Below are 21885 nucleotides of genomic sequence, written 5' to 3' on the forward strand. Positions count from 1 at the left end.
TACACTGTATAAATAGTTTTTAGTTGTCACTTAGCTTTACGTTATTACATTGCACTGCAAGGTTTAGATAACTAGGAGGCTTTATAAATCATGAAGCAACACAGTATGGCACAACTCATAACACAGCATAATTCAGATTTCCTTAGGTACCAATTTTCTTTTAGTTATTGATCCTAAAGATAAAACCTGGAAAACAAGTTTTTAAATTGTAACTGTTGACAAATGGCTTTAACAAAGCCCTTCAACAGATTAATCAGAGGAAAGACAATTCCAGTAATTTACCCACTCTCTTCCTACAGAGATTCAGAGCAAGAAACATCATTGAGCATCATGCAATATATGTGATGGAGTAATCTTTATTGAGGAAAGCTCTGTTGTTTATATCGTCTAAATTTCAGCATCAGAGGAGCACTCCTACAACAATAGAATGAAATTTTCTAGGCTGTCACTTGAGATCCAATTTTGCAAATCATGCTGTGTGGAATTTCAGCTGGCTCAGGAGTTACTGATGCGGATTCATTCATTTTAAAATTGTCACTGAGATTGGCAAGAGAGTTTGGAAGTACTGGCTGTACTCAATAAAAACAATATACTTTGACACAAGTGAGCAGTTGAGGTAGGCAGAATATTAAATGGAAGTTCTGTTACTTTGGCCTAGATGTTCCCATGGCTAGCAAGATAGAGCAGTACAGGCAAGAGCTGCACACTGACACTATACAGAATCCTGGATGCAGCACATTCTAGGTGAATTTCTCAGGGAATTGAAGATTTTCACAGATAATTCCCACTGCATTTGGAGCCCTCCAGTAAGATTCCGTAAAAGATGGTAGATGCAGTGTGTTCTGCTTCTCTAACTAGTTACCCAGGAAAAGTTGGTTGATTTAAAAACTTAATCTAACTATCTGGTAACTATTAAGCCAAACATGGCACAAGTGCCCCAAACAATGCATTTCGTGACCCCTTGTACCTGTCCCGAACTGAGCCCTATCCGTTCTCCCACCAAATGTTCACAAGCTCTGACAACTCTTTCTGACACCGCCCCCACCCCCATCAGCCCCAGCGTCCCCCAATTCCTGTTGCTGATAGCAGTGACACCTAGCATCCCATGGACTTTGGACCCTAACATTCTAACCATCTTCCACCTGAACCCTACACTTACTTTGCCTACTTACCCTTTCACAGCAACTGTCAAAGCACCAGACAGTGCTGCTGGTCATTTATATCTCAGAAAGTGATGGATTGACTGCTGTGAGACATGGTTCAATTTCCCCTGAATGTACTGCTCCAAAGGGGATTTGTTGGATTTCACCTACACCCAGCATTTCTGAAGGAACTGGAACCAAAAACCCAACTAGAAATGTGGAGCTCAGTACCAATATTAAAAGAAATAACAGGAGTGGAGTGTCAATCTGGCTGTGATTTGCATTTGAAATATTCAAGCAATAGTTTACTGTTGGGGAAAATGCATGGTGTCCAGAGCAAACAAGGAATTGGATAGTAGCTTAACAGTGACACGATAGGCTGAATGGCCTTGTATATTTCACACCTGTCTGATATTTCTGGTGCACTCATTGGGGCTTGCTTTGAGATAATTTAGGTTATTAATTTATCACATTGGAATCTTGAAGCTAACAAATAATAGAGGTTTTTTATTCCACTACTGAATCATGGGTCGTGAAAGTACATGGATACCCTTATAATCCACAACGCCACTCAGTTGAACTTGTTAGGTGCATTGTATTTTAACGTGCGTTGTATTTTAACGTGGTTTATTTTTATTTCAGAAGTTCAACACAGGGCCGCAGCTCCTGCATAACTTGGGAGGATGGGTCACTGAGAGTGGATTACTACAGATCACCAACAGACTATTGCAGGCAACCGACAAAGATGCCAGTGACTCTGAGATAATCTTCAATCTAATACAAGAAAAGGAAACCCCTAAATTTGGTAATTATTGGTTTACCTTATGAACATTTCACCAAATATCTTTGAACTCTTGTACTTTTATATTATAATGACACAATCTGATTCATTCATACTGTCGAAATTCTCATGTTAGGACTCTTGAGTTGTTTTAAGGCAGTGAAAAGAGCTCTACTTCCTTTAGTGTCCACTCAAAAGTAGAGCTTAATAGCCATATTTTAAATGCTGTCAGCTTATTGGAACTTTTCAAGGACCGCAACTTTCCCCCCACAGTGATCGAGAACGCCCTTGACCGCGTCTCCCGTATTTCCCGCAACACATCCCTCACACCCCGCCCCCGCCACAACCGCCCTAAGAGGATCCCCCTCGTTCTCACACACCACCCTACCAACCTCCGGATACAACGCATTATCCTCCGACACTTCCGCCATTTACAATCCAACCCCACCACCCAAGACATTTTTCCATCCCCACCCCTGTCTGCTTTCCGGAGAGACCACTCTCTCCGTGACTCCCTTGTTCGCTCCACACTGCCCTCCAACCCCACCACATCCGGCACCTTCCCCTGCAACCGCAGGAAATGCTACACTTGCCCTACACCACCTCCCTCACCCCTATCCCAGGCCCCAAGATGACATTCCACATTAAGCAGAGGTTCACCTGCACATCTGCCAATGTGGTATACTGCATCCACTGTACCCGGTGTGGCTTCCTCTACATTGGGGAAACCAGGCGGAGGCTTGGAGACCGCTTTGCAGAACACCTCCGCTCAGTTCGCAACAAACAACTGCACCTCCCAGTCGCAAACCATTTCCACTCCCCCTCCCATTCTCTAGATGACATGTCCATCATGGGCCTCCTGCAGTGCCACAATGATGCCACCCGAAGGTTGCAGGAACAGCAACTCATATTCCGCCTGGGAACCCTGCAGCCTAATGGTATCAATGTGGACTTCACCAGTTTCAAAATCTCCCCTTCCCCTACTGCATCCCTAAACCAGCCCAGTTCGTCCCCTCCCCCCACTGCACCACACAACCAGCCCAGCTCTTCCCTCCCCCACCCACTGCATCCCAAAACCAGTCCAACCTGTCTCTGCCTCCCTAACCGGTTCTTCCTCTCACCCATCCCTTCCTCCCACCCCAAGCCACACCCCCATCTACCTACTAACCTCATCCCACCTCCTTGACCTGTCCGTCTTCCCTGGACTGACCTATCCCCTCCCTACCTCCCCACCCATACTCTCCTCTCCACCTATCTTCTTTTCTTTCCATCTTCAGTCCGCCTCCCCCTCTCTCCCTATTTATTCCAGTTCCCTCTCCCCATCCCCCTCTCTGATGAAGGGTCTAGGCCCGAAACGTCAGCTTTTGTGCTCCTGAGATGCTGCTTGGCCAGCTGTGTTCATCCAGCCTCACATTTTATCAGCTTATTGGAACTGTTATGCACTTTCCAACTGAACATCATTCTTTCCTATCAGAGGATTCTTATTTCTGATGTTCCATTATCTTGTACAGTTGTTCATATCCACTTCAGTATCTCTCTCAGTCATTGATTGTGTGTTGGTGAATATAGCATCCTTCAGATATTATAGGAGCAAGTTACTGCAGATGCTGGAATCTGCATTAAAAACAACAAGTGCTGGAGATCGCAGCAGGTCGGACAGCATCCATGGAGAGGAAACAAGTTAACATTTTGAGTCCAGATGATTCCTCATCAGAGCTGAAATGAAGTGTGGAGGGGGCAGCATTTTTGCTATAGTTGGGGAATATTTGAGGGTGGTGGGGTGTAGAGTGCTGGCAGAGAAAAGATGTTGATAGTTCAGATTAGCTGCTCGGAATTTGAGAATGGCAGAACAATGGTGTATCTAACTGCCAAGCTTGAAAGAGCAGACCGTTCCACTGGGCTGTGGGAAGGGGAGAGAGGACATGGTGACAGAAAATATAACAAGTAAAGCTAAAAGGAAGGGAAGAAATAGGAGTTGATTCACAAATTGAAGGTGTTCCTTCTTGCATAATTGTATAGCTAAGCGGTCAGTTGGCTGGATGTCTAATTTGTGATCCAAATTGATACCAATAGCATGGATTCAGTTTCTGCATTAGCTGAAGTTACCATTGAAGAACTGTCCTTTTCAACCTCTTTCCTCACCTGAGGTATGGTGACCATAAAATTAAACCACCACCAGTCGTTTCGCTCTCTAATGGCCTGGTAAGACTACGGTGACTTTACCTTTTTTTTACTGGTTGGAAGAGAAGACATGAAAAAAAAACTAATGTTGCTTGATATTACAGAACCTTCCTGGTTCCTGCCTATGAACAGTTCTCAGTTTTCAGGGAACCTTCCTATTTCTGATTGATGACTTATGTGCCACTGCCCACTCGGTTTAACCAGAGTTCACCCTAGGCATATACTGCACCTTCTGTCTCAACTTGTGATCTCCTTACCTAACTCCGCCTACTCACCTTCACTTGCAAGAAATGAACAACTTTGTGCTTCAGTGCATCAGGTAATTTCAAGAAAAGGGTGAGAAATATTTGAAATGCTACTACCAGCGGTATGAAAATTCTTATTTTGAATTTGTATTTTGCCTGAAGGGCAAGCTAGGAAATGAGCTTTTTTCCCTTTTTTCAGTCAAGTGCAAGGACTTAGTCCATTGACTAAACATTCTCCCATCCATGTAGCCATAAAATTGTATATTTCAATCAATTTCAGTTTTGTGCAGATTTGCAGCTTCAAACTACTTGCTTGTCTTTTGCTTTGAGTACCACAAGTTATATGGAACAGATTTTGCGTTAAGTTGCTGTGTGTTTATTGTTACACTTAATTTTCAATAGGTGATGTCATCCTTTTGGTTCCGATGCCAGCTGATGGCCCAGCAGATGGATGGCAGAGGCTGCCTGATGGAAAAACAGCAACTGTGACAAACTCATTTACTCAGCAAGATCTTAATGATGGCATTGTGTGGTATCAACACTCAGGGGTAACTTCTGCAGAGGATTCATTCAGGTTTCAGGTACTGACATTGTGGGTTCAGTATAAAGTATCTTTAAGATGCTTTGAAACAGCTGTATTGCATGGCTTCAACCATTAGCGTCCAACTTGTTGGTCTCACAGAGTTATCTATCACCTACTGTACTCATTTTGTAGGGAGACTGGAGGGTACTAGCATTGTATAAAAAGAGGAAAAAGAATATCCCAAATAACTACAGGACAGTCAGCCCAATATTGATACAAAAATAGAATTTGCTGAAGAAACTCAGCAGGCCTCAAAGCATCTGTGGAAAGAAAACAGAGGCACTGTTTTGAAAGCAGTGATCCTTCTTTTCAAATACATTGGTAAGTGGCCAGCAGTGGGAAAAGAAAAGTTCTGAGAAAAAGCATAAATCATCACTTGGAGAGATGGTTGTGAATTAAGGATAGTAGAACTCAATGTATATTTGTTTAAGCAACTGAATTTCAACAAGGCTTTTGGCAAGATTCTACAGGTTAGGTGAAACAGGAAGCAAAGGCTCAAGGGATTGATGCTTAAGTAGCAAGTTGAATCCAAAACTAGCTCAGCGGAGACGGGTCCTTTTGTGACTGACAGGCTGTTTCTAATAGGGTTTTGCAGGGCTCGGTTTGCAATTTATCACTATTTATAAATTATTCAGACTGGCATGTAGAGGGGCCTGATTCAAAAGTTTGCAGTTGATATGAAAATTGTCCAAGTCATTGATGTTAAGGAAGAAGGCTGCAGACTGTAGGAAAATATTGATGCATTAGTTAACAGAGCAAACAAATAGCAAGTGGAATTCATTCAGGAGAAGTGTGAGGTAATTGAGGACAAATAAGGCAACAATTTGTGTAGTAGTAAGATTCTAACAAACATAGAGGAACAAAAGAACCTTAGACTACATAAGCGCTGAACCCTGAAGAGAGGCAGGCTTGCCTAAGATGGTTAAAAAGTGATTTGGTGTGGTTACCGTTACTGTTTGAAGACGAGAGCCTAAAGAATAAGAGACTTATAGAACCATACAAAACACTTGTTAAACAACAGCTAGTGTACTGCAGAAAATAGTAGGAACTGCAGATGCTGGAGAATCTGAGATAACAAGGTGTAGAGCTGGATGAACACAGCAGGCCAAGCAGCATCAGGGGAGCAGGAAGGCTGACGTTTCGGGCCTTGACCCTTCTTCAGAAAAAGAAGGGGCTAAGCCCAAAACGTCAGCCTTCCTGCTGTTCTGATGCTGCTTGGCCTGCTGTGTTCATCCAGCTCTACATCTTCTTATCGCTAGAGTACTGCGTACAATTCTGGTTACTGAATTACAAGAAGGATGGCATCGCACTAGAGATGATATAGAAATGATTTACAAAGATGTTGCAAGGAATGGAGAATTTTAGCTACAAGGAAAGATTGGATAGGCAGAATTTATTTGTTTGGAACAGAAGAGACAGAGGGGATTTTATTTAAAGTATATGAAATTTAGGGCTGAGACAAATTGGATAGAAAAGATGTATCTCCCTCTGTAGAGAGATAAATAACAAGAAATTGCAGATTTTAAGTAGTTGGTGGATCGATTAGAGGGGAATTGAAGATGACTTTCTATTACACAGACTGTGGGAGGTCTGGAACGTACTGCCTGATGGGATGGTAGATGTCTTCGGTGTAATTTTTTAAACATCCAGATATTTACTTGAGTTACTGTAACCTACAGGGCAAAAAAAAACAAGACATAGAAAGTAGAGTTAGGCTGATTAGCTCCTTTCCAGTGGGCATATGTTAGACCAAATGACCGCTTTTTATGCCATGAATATTTCCACGTTGCTTCAGAATATCCCAAAACATTTTATGATAACGAAGTAACTTTAAAACTTAGTAATCATAGTGTAAGAACAGTGGAATCATGCTCAGCAATCTTCCACAAACAGTAATGCTGATAATGGCAAGATAACCTGTTTTTCAGATGTTAATTAAACGTTAAATATTGTCTAGTATTCCACAGATTCTGCTCTTGCTTTTCTTCAAGATAATGTCACGGAATCTCTAATACATTTCTCTTGTATTAATGGAGACTTATTTTGGTGACTTAGTTGAAAGATATCTCCAAGAGTGCAACATTTCTTTTACAGTGCATTTAATGACAACCTTGATATTTGTGCTCAAACCTCTGGTATGAGACTTCAGTTTACAATCTTGTGACTTGGGGCGAGGTGCTACCAAATAAGCCACAAGTGATATCCATTGGATTTTTACAGTAATCAGGGAATCATATGGCTTGTATTAACTTTTTTATTTGAGTTTTTTTGGCTAATTTTATTTGAATTCCCCAGCAGCCATTTTGGGATTTAATGAAGGTTTCTGCATGTTAGACCTGGTGTCTGGGTTATTAGTCCACTATCAACCCTGCTATGGAGAGAAATCAGAGTTAACGTTTCAGAACAGCTCTGAGGAATGGTCACTGGACCCGAAACATTAACTCTGATTTCTGTCCACAGATGCTGCCAGACCTGCTTAGCTTTTCCAGCAATTTCGGTTTTTGTCTCTGAATTACAGCTTTCGCAGATCTTTCGGTTTACACAGAATGCGACCATTCTTGTCTTCTTAATTGCATCATTGTCGAGTTAGTACTAATTCAAACCTCAATACCATGTTTACTTCCAAAATAACAGTGACTGTATTTGAATAGCATTTTGCAGACTCTGAAGTGCTTTGAAATGCCCTGAATTCATGCAAGATGCCAATTAAGTGCCATTCTTTCTTTTAGTGAAAAATGCTTAAAATTCTACGTCATGCTCTATTTTAGCACAGGAATGCTACTTTCTGTTGAGTGCTGTTGCAGGCACATTGCAAGCATGTAGTCAGAAAACCAGCTTTGTAAGACACCGATAACACAAAATATGTTGCAGAAAAGGAGGGAATGCAGCAGGGAGTGATATAAAAGACTCAAACCTTGGATTCACATAGACGTAGACATAGAATATTACAGCACAGTACAGGCCCTTTGGCCTTCGATGTTGTGCCGACCTGTCATACCAATCTGAAGCCTATCTAACCTACACTATTCCATGTACGTCCATATGCTTGTCCAATGACGACTTAAATGTACTTAAAGTTAGCGAATCTACTACCGTTGCAGGCAAAGCGTTCCATTCCCCTACTACTCTCTGAGTAAAGAAACTACCTCTGACATTTGTCCTATATCTTTCACCCCTCAATTTAAAGCTATGCCCCCTCATGCTCGCCGTCACCATCCTAGGAAAAAGACTGTCCCTATCGACCCTATCTAACCCTCTGATTATTTTATATGTCTCAGTTAAGTCACCTTTCAACCTTCTTCTCTGTAACGAAAACAGTCTCAAGTCCCTCAGCCTTTCCTCGTAAGACCTTCCCTCCATACCAGGCAACATCCTAGTAAATCTCCTCTGCACCCTTCCCAAAGCTTCCACATCCTCCTTATAATGCGGTGACCAGAACTGTATGCAATACTCCAAGTGCGGCCGCACCAGACTTTTGTACAGCTGCAGCATAACCTCTTGGTTCCGGAACTCGATCCCTCTATTAATAAAAGCTAAAACACTGTATGCCTTCTTAACAACCCTGTCAACCTGGGTGGCAACTTTCAATAATCTGTGTACATGGACACCGAGATCTCGCTGCTCATCTACACTACCAAGAATCTTACCATTAGCACAGTACTTTGCATTCTAACTCCTGCCAAAGTGCATCACCTCACACTTGTCTGCATTAAACTCCATTTGCCACCTCTCAGCCCAGCTCTGCAGCTTATCTATGTCTCTCTGTAACCTACAACATCCTTCTTCATTATCCACAACTCCACCGACCTTGGTGTCGTCTGCAAATTTACTAACCCATCCTTCTACGCCCTCATCCAGGTCATTTATGAAAATGACAAACAGCAGTGGACCCAACACCAACGCTTGCGGTACACCACTAGTAACTGGTCTCCAGGCTGAACATTTCCCATCAACTACCAACCTCTGTCTTCTTTCAGCAAGCCAATTTCTGATCCAAACTGCTATATCTCCCACAATCCCATTCCTCTGCATTTTGTACAATAGCCTACTGTGGGGAACCTTATCGAACGCCTTGCTGAAATCCATATACACCACTTCACCGGTTTACTCTCATCTACCTGTTTGGTCACCTTCTCAAAGAACTCAATAAGGTTTGTGAGGCACGACCATCCCTTCACAAAACCGTGCTGACTATCCCTAATCAAATTATTCTGTTCTAGATGATTATAAATCCTATCTCTTATAACCTTTTCCAACACTTTACCAACAACTGAAGTAAGGCTCACTGGTCTATAAATTACCAGGGTTGCCTCTACTCCCCTTCTTGAACGGGGAACCACATTTGCTATCCTCCAGTCGTTTGGCACTATACCTATTCCTGTAGACATTGTTGAAGATTACTAGTTGTACTAATCTTTAAAATGATTACAACCTGGTTCACACAACACACAAGGAGCCAATCAACTGAACACTGATCTCATCTTTGAAACATATTACATTTCTTTGGACTAAGCATTGTTAAAATGTCTCTTTATGTAATATGATGATATAATTTCTGCTGCACATTCATTTCTTTTTATTGCAGGTTACAAATGGTGGCAGGACCTATACTGGAACTGAAAGTCATATATTTGAAATTGGAATTTTGCCAAAAAATGAAAATGCTCCACGACTAGCTTCAGGCATTATCACCCCTCTGCAAATAACAGTAAGCATTACCTTGTTGAGCTGGCACTCCTGCCAATGCCCCTACTCTCAGCTCTGGCTGCTACCACAATGACTCTTTATTGTCTTAAGTACAATGTAAATAGAGATGCATTTTGATATTTAAGCTATTATTTGATTATTAGCAGTAAGCATATCTTATACCTATTTTATTTGTCAATCTTTGTCAGGGAAAAGTAGAGTGAAAAGTATCACATTTGATAAAGAGGATAAATATTCATTTTGTGAAATAGCTTTGAATAATGCTTTCTCATTAGGCACTTGAAGATTGGGTTACAGTCATCCAGGCTACGCAATTGTCATTTGTAGATGGTGACACACCAAGCCAGGATCTCGTCTACAACATCACTGTTCCACTACCCCCAGAATATGGCAAGTATTGATAATCCATATAGCAGGAAAGATTTCTTCTGTTCCATGTCAATTGATTTAATATTTTGGAATTTATTTTTGAGAGACAGAGATCTTCCTTGCTGTTGCTTTGAGATTGTTAATTAGTCAAATGTGACAGTCAATGTAAAAGGAAACAAATGGAAAAAGTAACGCTTTGTATGTAAGAAATACAAAAGGCCAATTGTCCAAAACAAAATTGTCTAGGACCTTATTTATCTCATCATGAAATCTAATTGAATTTTGAATAGCTATTTGTTTTCATATTTGTTCACATGATATGGGCAACACCAGGAAAGCTGCATTTAATGTACATCTGTGTTGGCCTACAAACAAAGCTGAGTTTAGCCCCTTCAATAGACATTGGGACATTTGACTCACTAATGTCATAGGCCCTTTAACAAGCTCATTCCGCTTAATAGGCCATTTATAGGTTATGATTGCATTACTTGTTCCTCTCACTATCTTTAGGTACAGCGGTAGTGCACCCTATATCTGACCCAGAAGGCATGGATTCAAGTCCCATCTCCTCTAGGGTTCTGTCATAACACATTTGAAAAAGTTGATTAAAATATGCACAAAATGGTAGGAACTGGAATACACCAGCAAATCCACATTTATGACGAGAAGTTTGCTGGGGTTAGAAAGGCCATTAGGTGGGATAACCAAATTATTTGCTTTAATGGAAGCAATAAAGCACTCACTTTAGGCGGGCTCTTGTGGTGTGGTGGTGGTGTCCCTACCTCAGGAGGCCTGGATTCCATAAGACCATAAGACATAGGAGTGGAAGTAAGGCCATTTGGCCCATCGAGTCCACTCCACCATTTAATCATGGCTGATGGACATTTCAACTCCACTTACCCGCACTCTCCCCGTAGCCCTTAATTCCTTGCGAGATCAAGAATTTATCAATCTCTGCCTTGAAGACATTTAACGTCCCGGCCTCCACTGCACTCTGTGGCAATGAATTCCACAGGCCCACCACTCTCTGGCTGAAGAAATGTCTCCTCAAGCCCCACCTGCTCCAGAAATGTGTAATAACATCTGTGGACAGGTTGATTAAAAATATCTCTTGAACCAACCTCTGCAACTATAGGTTTCAAATCTTAGTTGCACTAGTTTCCAACTATTTGGCCCTTTGAAAATTTGGCAACAGGGTCTAAGCTAGGAAGCATCATTTGAGGACTGTTAATTTAATGTAAAGTTATTTGTAGAAAGCAAATTGAAGTGAGGGTAAGTGGGATTCAAAATGATAATGTGACAGAGTGAATGGAAGTGATTTTTTTTAAAGCCTATAAAATGTCTTAAGATCTGAAGGTTTGAAACTCAGTGTCCCCACAACACCCACCCTTCCCTCTCCACTCAAGCCTCTCACAAAGGAAAAGTGAATTGGAAACAAACAATGCTGAAAAATTGTCACCAGATCAGATCACCCCATTGGTGGAGAGGAAGCCTGGCAGCTCAGGCAGCCCTCGCAGTACCAAAACTCCATAGTGGATGCGATTGAGGATAGACACTGGGTGGAGCTGCAGATTTGGAGACTAGTTGGGGAGTTACAATGGCAGCATCCCAATTGACATCCACCCCCTCATTCTTTCCTATCCTTTTAACAATTTTGTTTTTTATAAGTCACCTTCCCACTATTTCTTGCTTCCACTGCTCAATCTGTTATAGATGTAGAGGTAGATTAAATGCCTTAAGTGTACACTCACGGGCTAGTAAAGGATTTGAATAGTCTTCAGGGTGGCAGGATGGTGTGTATAATACTGATCAGATGCCTGGGAATTGAATCAGAATGGGCATATGACAGTGGGCGTTTTATTATTTGTACCCTCCCACTGAAACCATACCAGGGATGAGGCATAAGATCTTACCCTAAGTTTTTCATGCGAGAGTGTATTTTTAACTGTAGTTAAAATTTATTGGCTTAAATACTCACATATATCTAAATGTATAATCCGTAATATTATGGAGCATGTTTAGTGATTATCCAGCAGTAAGTTCCACAAATTTATGCCCTTCATATAATGGAATACTGAATCTGATGGCATGTTACCAGTATAGTGGAGCTTTTGCAAAAGCAGTGCAACTTCTGGATTTCCATATGAATCTTTGTTTGAGCAAATGCCACAGTTTGCTGCCCAGTATACTTCAGAATGAAGTAAGCCAAGTTTGCATCAGCGTTATTCTGCCCACTCAATCAAGGTGCACATAAGGTGCAAAAAATCTGCAGATGCTGGAATCCAAGGTAGACAAACCGGAGGTTGGTAGAACACAGCAAGCATCTGGAGGAAAGGAGAAGTCAACGTTTTGGGTATTACCCTTCTTCAGGGCTGATGTGGGGGAATGGGGAGCTGCAGATAAAGAATCTGACGGGGTGGATAGCAGAATGGTGGTGATAGGTAGACCATCCAGTAGTAGGTACGACCTGGTTGGTCACTGGGAGGGATGAACCCGATTGGTACGAGGAAGAAAGGGTATATAGGTAGAACAGATGGGAGGAGGTGGGGCTGGAAAGGGAGCTGGGGGATTGGTCGGAAGGTGCGAGGGTGGTGGTTGGTAGGGAGTGTGATGTGAACTAAGGAGTGGCAATGGGAATGGTCCTTGTAGAAGGCAGAAAGGGATGGGGAGTGGAAGATGTTCTGGGTGGTGGGGTCTAATTGGAGTTGGCAGAAGTGTTTGAGGATGATACGTTGGATGCAGAGGCTGGTAGGGTAGAAGGTGAGGACAAGGGTTACCCTATATTGTATTTGGACGAAAGGGTTTAGAGCTGTGGAGCAGGGAATGGAGATGGCATGGTAGAGGGCTGTCTGGATGATGGATGGATGATGAAAAGAACATTGTTTGAAATAGGAGGACACCCGGGATGCTTGGGAGTGGAACATCTCCTCGTCAGAGCCGATGTGACAGAGAAGAGGAATTGGGAAAACGGAATTGAATTCTTGCAGGAAGCAGAGTAAGAGGAGGTGTAGTCTAGGTAGCTATGGAAATCTGTGGGTTTATTGTGAATGTTGGTCCATAAACTGCCACCAGAAATGGAAACGTAGAGGTCAAGAAAGGGGAGGGAGATGTCTGAGATATGCTGGAAATGGAAAGAGACACTTTCATCCCCTTTCTTGGCTTCTCCATTTACATTTGCAGCAACAGTTTACAGACCGACATTTACTATATACATAGTCTCCCATTGCCACCTCCACTACACCTCCTCCCACCCTGTATACTGCAAAAACTCCATCCCATTTAACAAATTCCTCCATCTCTGTTGCATCTGCTCTGACAAGGAGATATTCCACTCCCAAACATCCCAGATATCCTTCTATTTCAAACGGCGTTCTTTTCCAGCCTCTGTCATCCAGACAGCCTTCCACTATGCCTCCTCCATTTCCCAATCCACAGTTCTAAACTTACTATCCAAACTTAATGAAGATAGGCTCCCCCTTGTCCTCACTCTCCACTCGGTCTTCCACAAGGACCATTCCCTTCGCCACTCCTTAGTTTGTGCCACTTCACCAACTACTCGAACATCTCCCGGTACCTTTCCCTATAACTGTAAAAGGTGCAACACCTACCCACACACCACTTTTGTCACCGCCATCCAGGGCCCTAATCAGTCCTTAAAAGTGAGGCAGAGTTTCACCTGCATCCCTTACAACCTAATCCACTGCATCCGGTGCTCCTGATGTGGTCTTCTGTATGTTGCTGAGGCCAAACGTAGACTAGGTGACCATTTCACTGAGCATCTTTGCCTGGCCCAAAACGGCCAGTCTAACCTCCCAGTCACCGCCTATCTCAAATCTGTCCCCCGTCTCCCATTCCCCCGCTGACATGTCCATCCTCAACCTTCTCCAGTGCCACAGTGAATCATCTCGCAAATTTGAGGAGCAACATTTTATCTTGCAACTGGGCACCCTCCAGCCTGCAGGCTGAATCTAACATTGAGTTCTCTAATTTCAAATAACCTTCCCACCCAGCCCCTGGGTCCCTTTCTAGCCTGACCTTCTCCCTTCCATTTCACCTTCTGACCCTCCCTTCCAGCTACCAATTGGATTCCCATGACCAACCAGGTTGTCCTACTACCAGTGTCCACCTGTCTCCACCATTCACCTACCCGGCCACCTCCCCCCGAGCCCAACATTTTATCTGCAGCTCTTCCGACCCGCACATCCAGTCCTGAAGAAGGGTAATACCTGAAATGTTGACTTCTCCTTTCCTCCAGATGTTGCCTGGCCTGCTGTGCTCTTCCAGCCTCCTATTTGTCTACAAATGTGCATATAAAGCAGCATTACAATAGGGAGCCGAAAGCTTATGAATTTTTGTGTCGTACCAATGTTGTGTTGCCTTTTCCAGGCACAATTGAGCACTCTGACAGCCCTTTGTTCCCAGTTACATTCTTCACTCAGGCTGACATTGACCATGGGAAGATTCTGTACCGTCCTCCAGCATCATCTTCACATGTGCAAGGCTTATTCAAATTTTCTTTCACTGGTAAGAAAGATTCTGCAAATTTTTTTTATGCTGATAATGTTAGTGCTTCTTATTCTAAGACCTGTTCATGAGTTTTTCACCTGCACAGTCAGTACTGCAAACATATTGAGGGAAGGTATAACTTGCACACAGTCGTAAATGGTCAGGAGCAGCTCGGACCCTGGCAATTCTGTCAGCCATCTTTTGACTCTGCCATAAAGTGCAGATAAATGCCATTCTGCCCATCGCTGTCCAATGGTGTTTCCTTTTCGTGGTAAGACATTCCAGGCAGTCTTTTCCATGGTGATTCGAGTCATAGTTTACACATGTCGTGATGGTTTCTGATTCTGGGCCTTTAATATCAATGAAGAGACTACATTCTCCTTTTATACTTCTCCATGATCACCAGGGCCTGTTTCTGCTAGGTAGAATTAACAAAAATTCCTGGCATGAATACTTTCTTTCACATTAATTACTGAATGTACTTCTGATTAAAACAAAGTTTGGTATTGAAGACTGACAAAGAAAAGATTTTCCTCTGAATTTGGTTGAGCATAAAGGGTTAATTGGACACAATTCACAAGGTCAAAACCTTCATTTTATCCATTCTGTGGATGAATGAAATGAAGTTTATGTCAGTACAGCATGACCCTTTCATCTCCTACCAATCAATTTTCATCTACACATAGTGCCTAATGAAAATAAGCAGAAGATCCACTACAGTATTAAATTGCCATCTCTGTCTATTCTGTCAGAAGACTGTATCTTAGCTCATTATCTGCTCCTGCTCCTTCTTGAGACATTAGTCATGACAGTTCTTTTGTCATTAGTGATTAGCCATTGCCTTCCTTTCTCGGAGGTACACTGAGGAATTATGTGTTAAGTCTACCTCAATCACATTATTGATGTGGTTCTGAATCCCACACTAGTCATCTAATATATTGAATTAATTAAGTGTTAATTTACTGGATGAATTTTATACCCATTCAAGGTGAGTAAGGTCAGTGTTGGAGAGCAGGACATGTTTACATCTTGGTCATCTCCATCATCTCCAGTCAATGCCAATTAAGTCTAATTGTACACGAAAGAACCACTAAAACTTTGTACTTTGCCCACAAGCAATACTATTCTGTGTAATTTTAATGTTGTGTTTTAGAGAAAGGATGAGATTACCTAAACTAATAAAAGTTAGCAAAAATGACTTCCATCATTAGAATCATAGAATCCCTTCAGTGCAGTCTGCACAACTGTCCAAAGAGCATCCCTGTAACTCTGTATTTACCATAGCTGACCTACCTAGCTTGCACAACCCTGGACATAATGCATAATTTAGCTAATCCACCTAACTTGCACGTCTTTGGACTGTGTACAAAAATTAGAGTACTTGGAGGAAACCCATGCAGATGCAGGAAGAATGTGCAAATTCAACACACAGCCACTCAAGGTTAGAATCTAACTCAGATCCCTGGCACAGTGAGACAGCAGTGCTAACCACTGAGCCACTGTGCTGCCTGAGCTTGATTAGTCCAAGCTGGATCAAAGAAGTGGAAGTCAGTTTCTAAATCACTGGATGTTTGAGCTCTCAGTTTAAATCCTGCAAGTTATTACTGTGCTGATGTATGTGTGTTTACTAAGCTGTTAACTTCATGCAGTTCAATTTTTATGGTATTCAGGCTGAAAACCATTGTATGTACAGGGGTGGATTTATTTATTCCATTTCCAATTGTGGGTATCTTCAAACTATGTAATTTGAACCCGGTTTCATTCTCCTAGGTCTGCCTGAATCGGTGAACTTCCTTTTCACAGGTATACTGTTCCTAAACATAAATCTTCCTCAAAATGGGTTGAATGAATGGGTTTTTAACACCTTCAGTCAAGTTCTTATGGGTAGCTTTGAATGTGGTGTAATTGAATCCTAACACTCTTGCACTTAATAGAAAGCTTTGGCGATGGTTATCAGAAACTTATACAGGAGCAACTTTGCATACCTGCATGACTTTGAATACTTGATCCCAAATCTCATATTTATACTAAATGACATTTTTCTCTGACTATGAATAATAAAATAACCACCAATTAAATTAAGTCTTCATTTCAAAAGTTGCATTTATGGAAAAGAAAAGCACCACTGTAATTCACGTGTCATAATCCTCTTAGCATTTCATGTATAGGGTGGAATGGGAGTTTTTCTATAAGCATGCAATTTCCATTATGGTTAACATCTTCTTTGCATGGCTGTCCAAATCTGGGTTCAAAATAGCAACAACTTTACAAAAGCATTCTTTCTTTCAGTTTTAACTATTCTACTGATATTGAAATGTTTGATTTGTTTAAAAGGTATTTGCATTTTTCTGAAAAGAAGATTATTTTTAAGACCCAAATAATTAAAACAATGATTATAATTTTTTTCTTTGACAAACTAAGTGCAGTAAATCCACAGCTGAAGATTGGACTTGACTTTCACTGTATTTGCCCCTTTTTTGAGTCCATCCTTTCTTAGAATCTAGAGTAAATTACATCTGTTGGCTGAAGAGAAGGGACAAATGACCTGCTTCCATAGCAATTGCAGCATTAGTCTGTAACTGCTGAAGGAGCTACAAAGATAACGTGGGGTTTCCTCTGCAGAGGTGTCACTTGCAACTTTGTGGGAAGATATCATAGATGCGATGTATTGAGATTGCCAGGAGAAACTTATGATCACTTCAACTGTTCAGGTCTAAAAGAATCCCATGGAGATTTCTCACATTTACCCAACTGAAGACATAGGAATGAATTTTAGCTGTTTCCTAGAGTCAAGATGGAGAAACAGCAGAACTGCCTGCCAACAAACAGCACTTGATGCATTTAAAAGCCAATTGCAGGTGGTATCTAGGATCTTCTGGTTGGCCTCCAGGTTCCGCACATGCAGTGGGGACAGTGTTGAGCTGCAGGCTGCCTTGTTGGAAACATTCCTTCCTCACAGTTGGCAACCAGCTTCAGTGGCCTTCTTAAATGTTAAATTTTAAGACATTAGGGAGAGAGTGCCTTACCTGCCATGGCATCCTACTGCTATTTCCAGTTTTGAGAGTGTACATGCTGTATGGAATTCAATTGTGTACCTTCCTGTCCAGTTGACCAATTTGGGGCAAATCACAGATGAGTGACTGTCTTCACTTGGTTTAAGCTTCTGTCTCATACTTGAATCTGATGGCCCTGAGGTATGCAGGGAGAACTCTGCCCTTGAGTCCAATGTACTCAGTTAATGATTAAAACTGACATTCTTCCACCCTATCCCTAATATATATATATAATATATACACTTTCCAGCACATAAAAAATAATCAATTCATTTACGTTTTTTAATGTACCTGTTTACTCTAATAAATCAGAACCACTCATGAAATACCAACTCTGAAATGTTTTGCATTTTGCTCCCAAATAAAATAACGAAGAGTCCGCCCTCTCCTGTAGGAGGATGATACAATTTTGTGACATCCATCTGCTTGCAGTGCGTGTATCACATTACCATGGGTATTGAACTGAATCATCAAACTGAGATATTCAGTTCATTATAACTGCTCTGAATTAATGATGCCTGAAGACTCATTTGTGTTTTTCTTCAGAATGTGAAGTGACCATATCTGTTTGGAGATGTCTGGAGCCTTACAATGTTTGTTTTCTTTGTGCAGTTTCTGATGGTGAACATACATCCCCAGAAATGGTGTTTACCATTCACCTACTGTCTACCAATCAGCAACCTCCTGTTTTTCAAATATCAGAGCCCTTCCTAGAGGTCAGCCAAGGAGGAAGAGCAACCATTGGTAAGACATTTGTCGTACTCAGTTGCCTGTTTGATTGTCTCTACTTCTGCTTGTTTAATGCTAGGAACAGTCAATTTCCAAACTATGGGAAGATTTACACATTATTTATATTACTGTATGTGCAACAGTGTTCCACATATGTGTAAATTTGATGAATTCATATTTCTAGTGCATTGCATTGTATTGTGGAAGATTTGTGGGTCAGTGGGCTTTGCAGATTTTTAATCAATTAAAATTAATTAAAAGTTTAATTAAAAATTAAATCCTGTGGGATACACTGATCTTTATACTCAAATTCACACTGTGTACCTCCAGCATATCAAGAGTACAAATTCAAATCATCTATCCTTTAGAATTACAAATGGGCTGGAGGTGGTTTGTTTAAATTTATTTCAATTCCATGATGTGTAAACTTAGAAACACAGTTTATATTATTCTCCACATTCAGTTGGCAAATATGGAAACTCTATGTTTTAGCTTATAAATCTGGACAAGTTATTCTTCACTACCAGCTCTATTTAGTGTAGAAATCCCAAACAGTTTACTCTTGGAATTGATGTGGTTAAAGAAAGGGATACGGACTTTAATTTTTCAACATTATGAAGTCATGCTGCAAATTATAAGAAAGCATTTCATTTTTGGTCTCTTGCACTTCACTCAGAGTTTCACCAAGACTGAAATACGCTATCTTTGTTCCACACCCCATCTGATATTGAAGTGTATTTGATTGTGGGAAAGCTCTCATTGTTATTTTGTGCAACTTCTCAATAAACCCGGGGAACTGGTTTGAGACTGCTTAAGCTTGCTTTATATGGCACATACAGCTGAGTGAAATAGGAGACTCTAATCCTATTAGTTGGATGTAGTTTGAGGCCACATGGAAGAGGGAGGGAGAACTGATCCATCTCCCTTGCCAGCTCACAGGGAAGTGCAATTTTCTTTGTGTTGAGGCTTTCACTTGCCAAAAGAAGGGTCTGCTGACCTCATCAGAATACAGTGCCGTTGATGGTGTACTAAATCCTGAGGGGGCAAGTTAAAACACCTGTCTCCGTTCCTGCCTGTTCCTAAATACATCAACCTCGGTCTTTCAATGGAATTAATGACAAATGTTGAGCTGCATTGGAAAACTCACAGAATGCATTTATAAGTAAACTTCCTGAACAATTAAATTACCCCACCTGCCCCACTCAAATTCCCTACCACAATCTTTGTTCCACCTACCACTCATCCCCTCTAACCTCATTTTCCACCCATTTCCACCCTCCACCCATTATACACTTTATAAATGAATGAGTTCACACATCCTACTCTCAGAATTGGAATGCTATCAAGAGAAATGGCAGGCACCTGTTTGCGTCAGCATTGTTACTGGGAGCATTGGCCACTGCTGAGACCTCAGCCAGGAGCAGTGATGGAATCTGCATGAATAAGGCAAGTTGGACAACCTCACTGGAGCTAGTCAGGCACTGATAAGAAAGCCATTAATTTAGCCAAGCAAGGGTCTCAATTGGCCCAAGGGTCTCTTTGTATTTCTTCAGCTGTTGCAGCAGAGGCAGATGGCAATGTGTGTGGCATTTTCTTCACACACCTCAACCCTCACTCTCACCATCACATGCAACTTTACACCTCCCTGTCTGCTAGTCCACTCCCATGTATTGTGGTTAATGTAAAATTTGAGCCAGTATTGTGGTGAGCAAAATTCAAGACGCACCACAATATGCCCAGAAAACTGTTTTCAACTGACTTGCCAAGTGATAAGCAACAGCAATTATGTGTTTGAACTTCACTTTATTTCTGTACTAAGGTTTGAGCCAGTTAGCGGTTCGTGATGCAGACACATACCCTGATGACCTTCTGTTTGAGCTGTTGGAGCCTCCTCAGTTTGGGGTACTGATGAAATCAGACAACAGACAGCCACTGGTGAAAGGTGAGTGATAGTTACACCACTGATTGATTATTGTTTCTCCAAAGGCACAATCTGCGCCATCTCTGCAGTTTCTGTGGCTGAAATGAACTAATTCAGCATGGACCAAGACATGCAAATATTTGTACACTTGGGTTGAACATGAAAGCAGCAGTTTCCAAATTTAAAAGTAGAAAACAAAGTGTAACTGGAAAGGATAACAACCTGCTATACCCCATTAATGCTGTGAATAATGGCCTATTTCTGCTGGCAATTTCTCAGATGAACACAGTTTTCTGGGCTTCTGAGTTGCTTAGCCCGGTCAAATAAATTAAGCACAAACAGTGACACAACGAAAAGTTGTGTTTACACAATCTCAGCTGGTTGGATCATTTTTAGATTGCTACCTGCATGGTAATTTGAATGAATGGATCCATTCATCTAGGAAAGTTTGGAAGACTCTCCAATGGGCCACTAATCCACATCATAGGTGGTGAAGTTAAAAACTACTGCCTTCCTCTTCCTCACTCCGCCCTTCAAATGACAGTTATTTTCATTTATAACAAAGCCAATCTTGCACTTTTACAGTCTCTGGGTGAAGTATCCAATTTAGTGTCATTGTACTGTGGCCTATTAAGAACCAAGTTGAAACACACTAATTTAACACACAATCTTTACAACATATTCATCCTGTTATTCTGAATTGGATTGAAAACCTGGAAGGTGGGCAATGTTAATTTGGGCAGACTTTGCAATAAGTAAAATGTTAATCTATTCAAATATGTAGCTGCCAGTGTCGTGGGGATTCCATCTTTACACATGGAAGATGACATGGCATAGGACAAACTTAGTTCTGTCATGCTGCTTTATAATTGAAATTGAAAGCATTTTCTGTGATTCTTTATGTCTGTAATTTTCCTGACATAGTTGGAAATGAGCAACTGTGTGGAGTTTACACATTTTCCTCATGTCTGCGTGGGCTTTTGAGAGGTGCTCTGGTTTTCTTCTACAGTCCAAAGGTGTGCAGGTTAGGTATATTGGACATACTAAATTGCCCCATGGAGTGCGGGTTTTGCTGAGTATTTGGGTTAACTATGGTCAGTGTGGAGTAACTGACTCGATAGGCCAAATGGACTCTATCTGCACTGTCGGGATTGTATGATTCTATCTCATTTTGAATTTAGGCTGAAACTATCAATGGGAGGAATTTCATCCCAAAACGACACTTCATTAGTGATCTGTTCACTTCTGTGAAACCTGAGTTCAAAACTCTCATGATGAAGGAACAGCAATGGTTCCTTATTCTTTCAAATAATATAATGTTTCCCCATTGCAAGTTACAATTTGAATGTACAATTGCATAAACAATCATTGTTCTGTTGAAAAAGTACATTATGCTAGAAGAATGCAATATTCTTATTTGCAAATCTTGAATTGTAAACTTGAAAGAATATGGTTTTGCTTTTGCAATTTAAATGCACACAATGAGATTTGTAGATTGTCGATCAACAAAACGAGGATTGTTAAGACTTGTTTATTTCCAATTAACATTGTATTTGTATGACAAGCAATATTTGAGAAACTATTTTATCAGTATGAGGAAATGATTTATAAAAGTCAATTTTCGTACGTTAATCTTCTTTAGAATCAGTTAATGAATGAGGAGACTAG

General features: G+C 41.2%; 1 protein-coding gene across 3 annotated transcripts in view; it reads left to right on the top strand.

The window, feature by feature from the left end:
- The window catches only part of fras1 (Fraser extracellular matrix complex subunit 1), a 446760-nt gene that overhangs the window by 295354 nt on the left and 129521 nt on the right, over positions 1 to 21885 (top strand). For 2 of the 3 annotated variants that reach the window (XM_059646148.1, XM_059646150.1), the window contains exons 30-37: positions 1785 to 1947; positions 4752 to 4930; positions 9518 to 9640; positions 9915 to 10029; positions 14395 to 14532; positions 16285 to 16317; positions 18180 to 18311; positions 20116 to 20238. In XM_059646148.1, the coding sequence (XP_059502131.1) occupies positions 1785 to 1947; positions 4752 to 4930; positions 9518 to 9640; positions 9915 to 10029; positions 14395 to 14532; positions 16285 to 16317; positions 18180 to 18311; positions 20116 to 20238 (1006 nt within the window). The remainder of the gene's footprint in view (positions 1 to 1784; positions 1948 to 4751; positions 4931 to 9517; positions 9641 to 9914; positions 10030 to 14394; positions 14533 to 16284; positions 16318 to 18179; positions 18312 to 20115; positions 20239 to 21885) is intronic. The other variant, XM_059646159.1, reaches the window with a different exon arrangement.

Source organism: Stegostoma tigrinum, chromosome 1, assembly GCF_030684315.1.
Source record: "Stegostoma tigrinum isolate sSteTig4 chromosome 1, sSteTig4.hap1, whole genome shotgun sequence".
Classification (NCBI taxonomy): domain Eukaryota; kingdom Metazoa; phylum Chordata; class Chondrichthyes; order Orectolobiformes; family Stegostomatidae; genus Stegostoma; species Stegostoma tigrinum.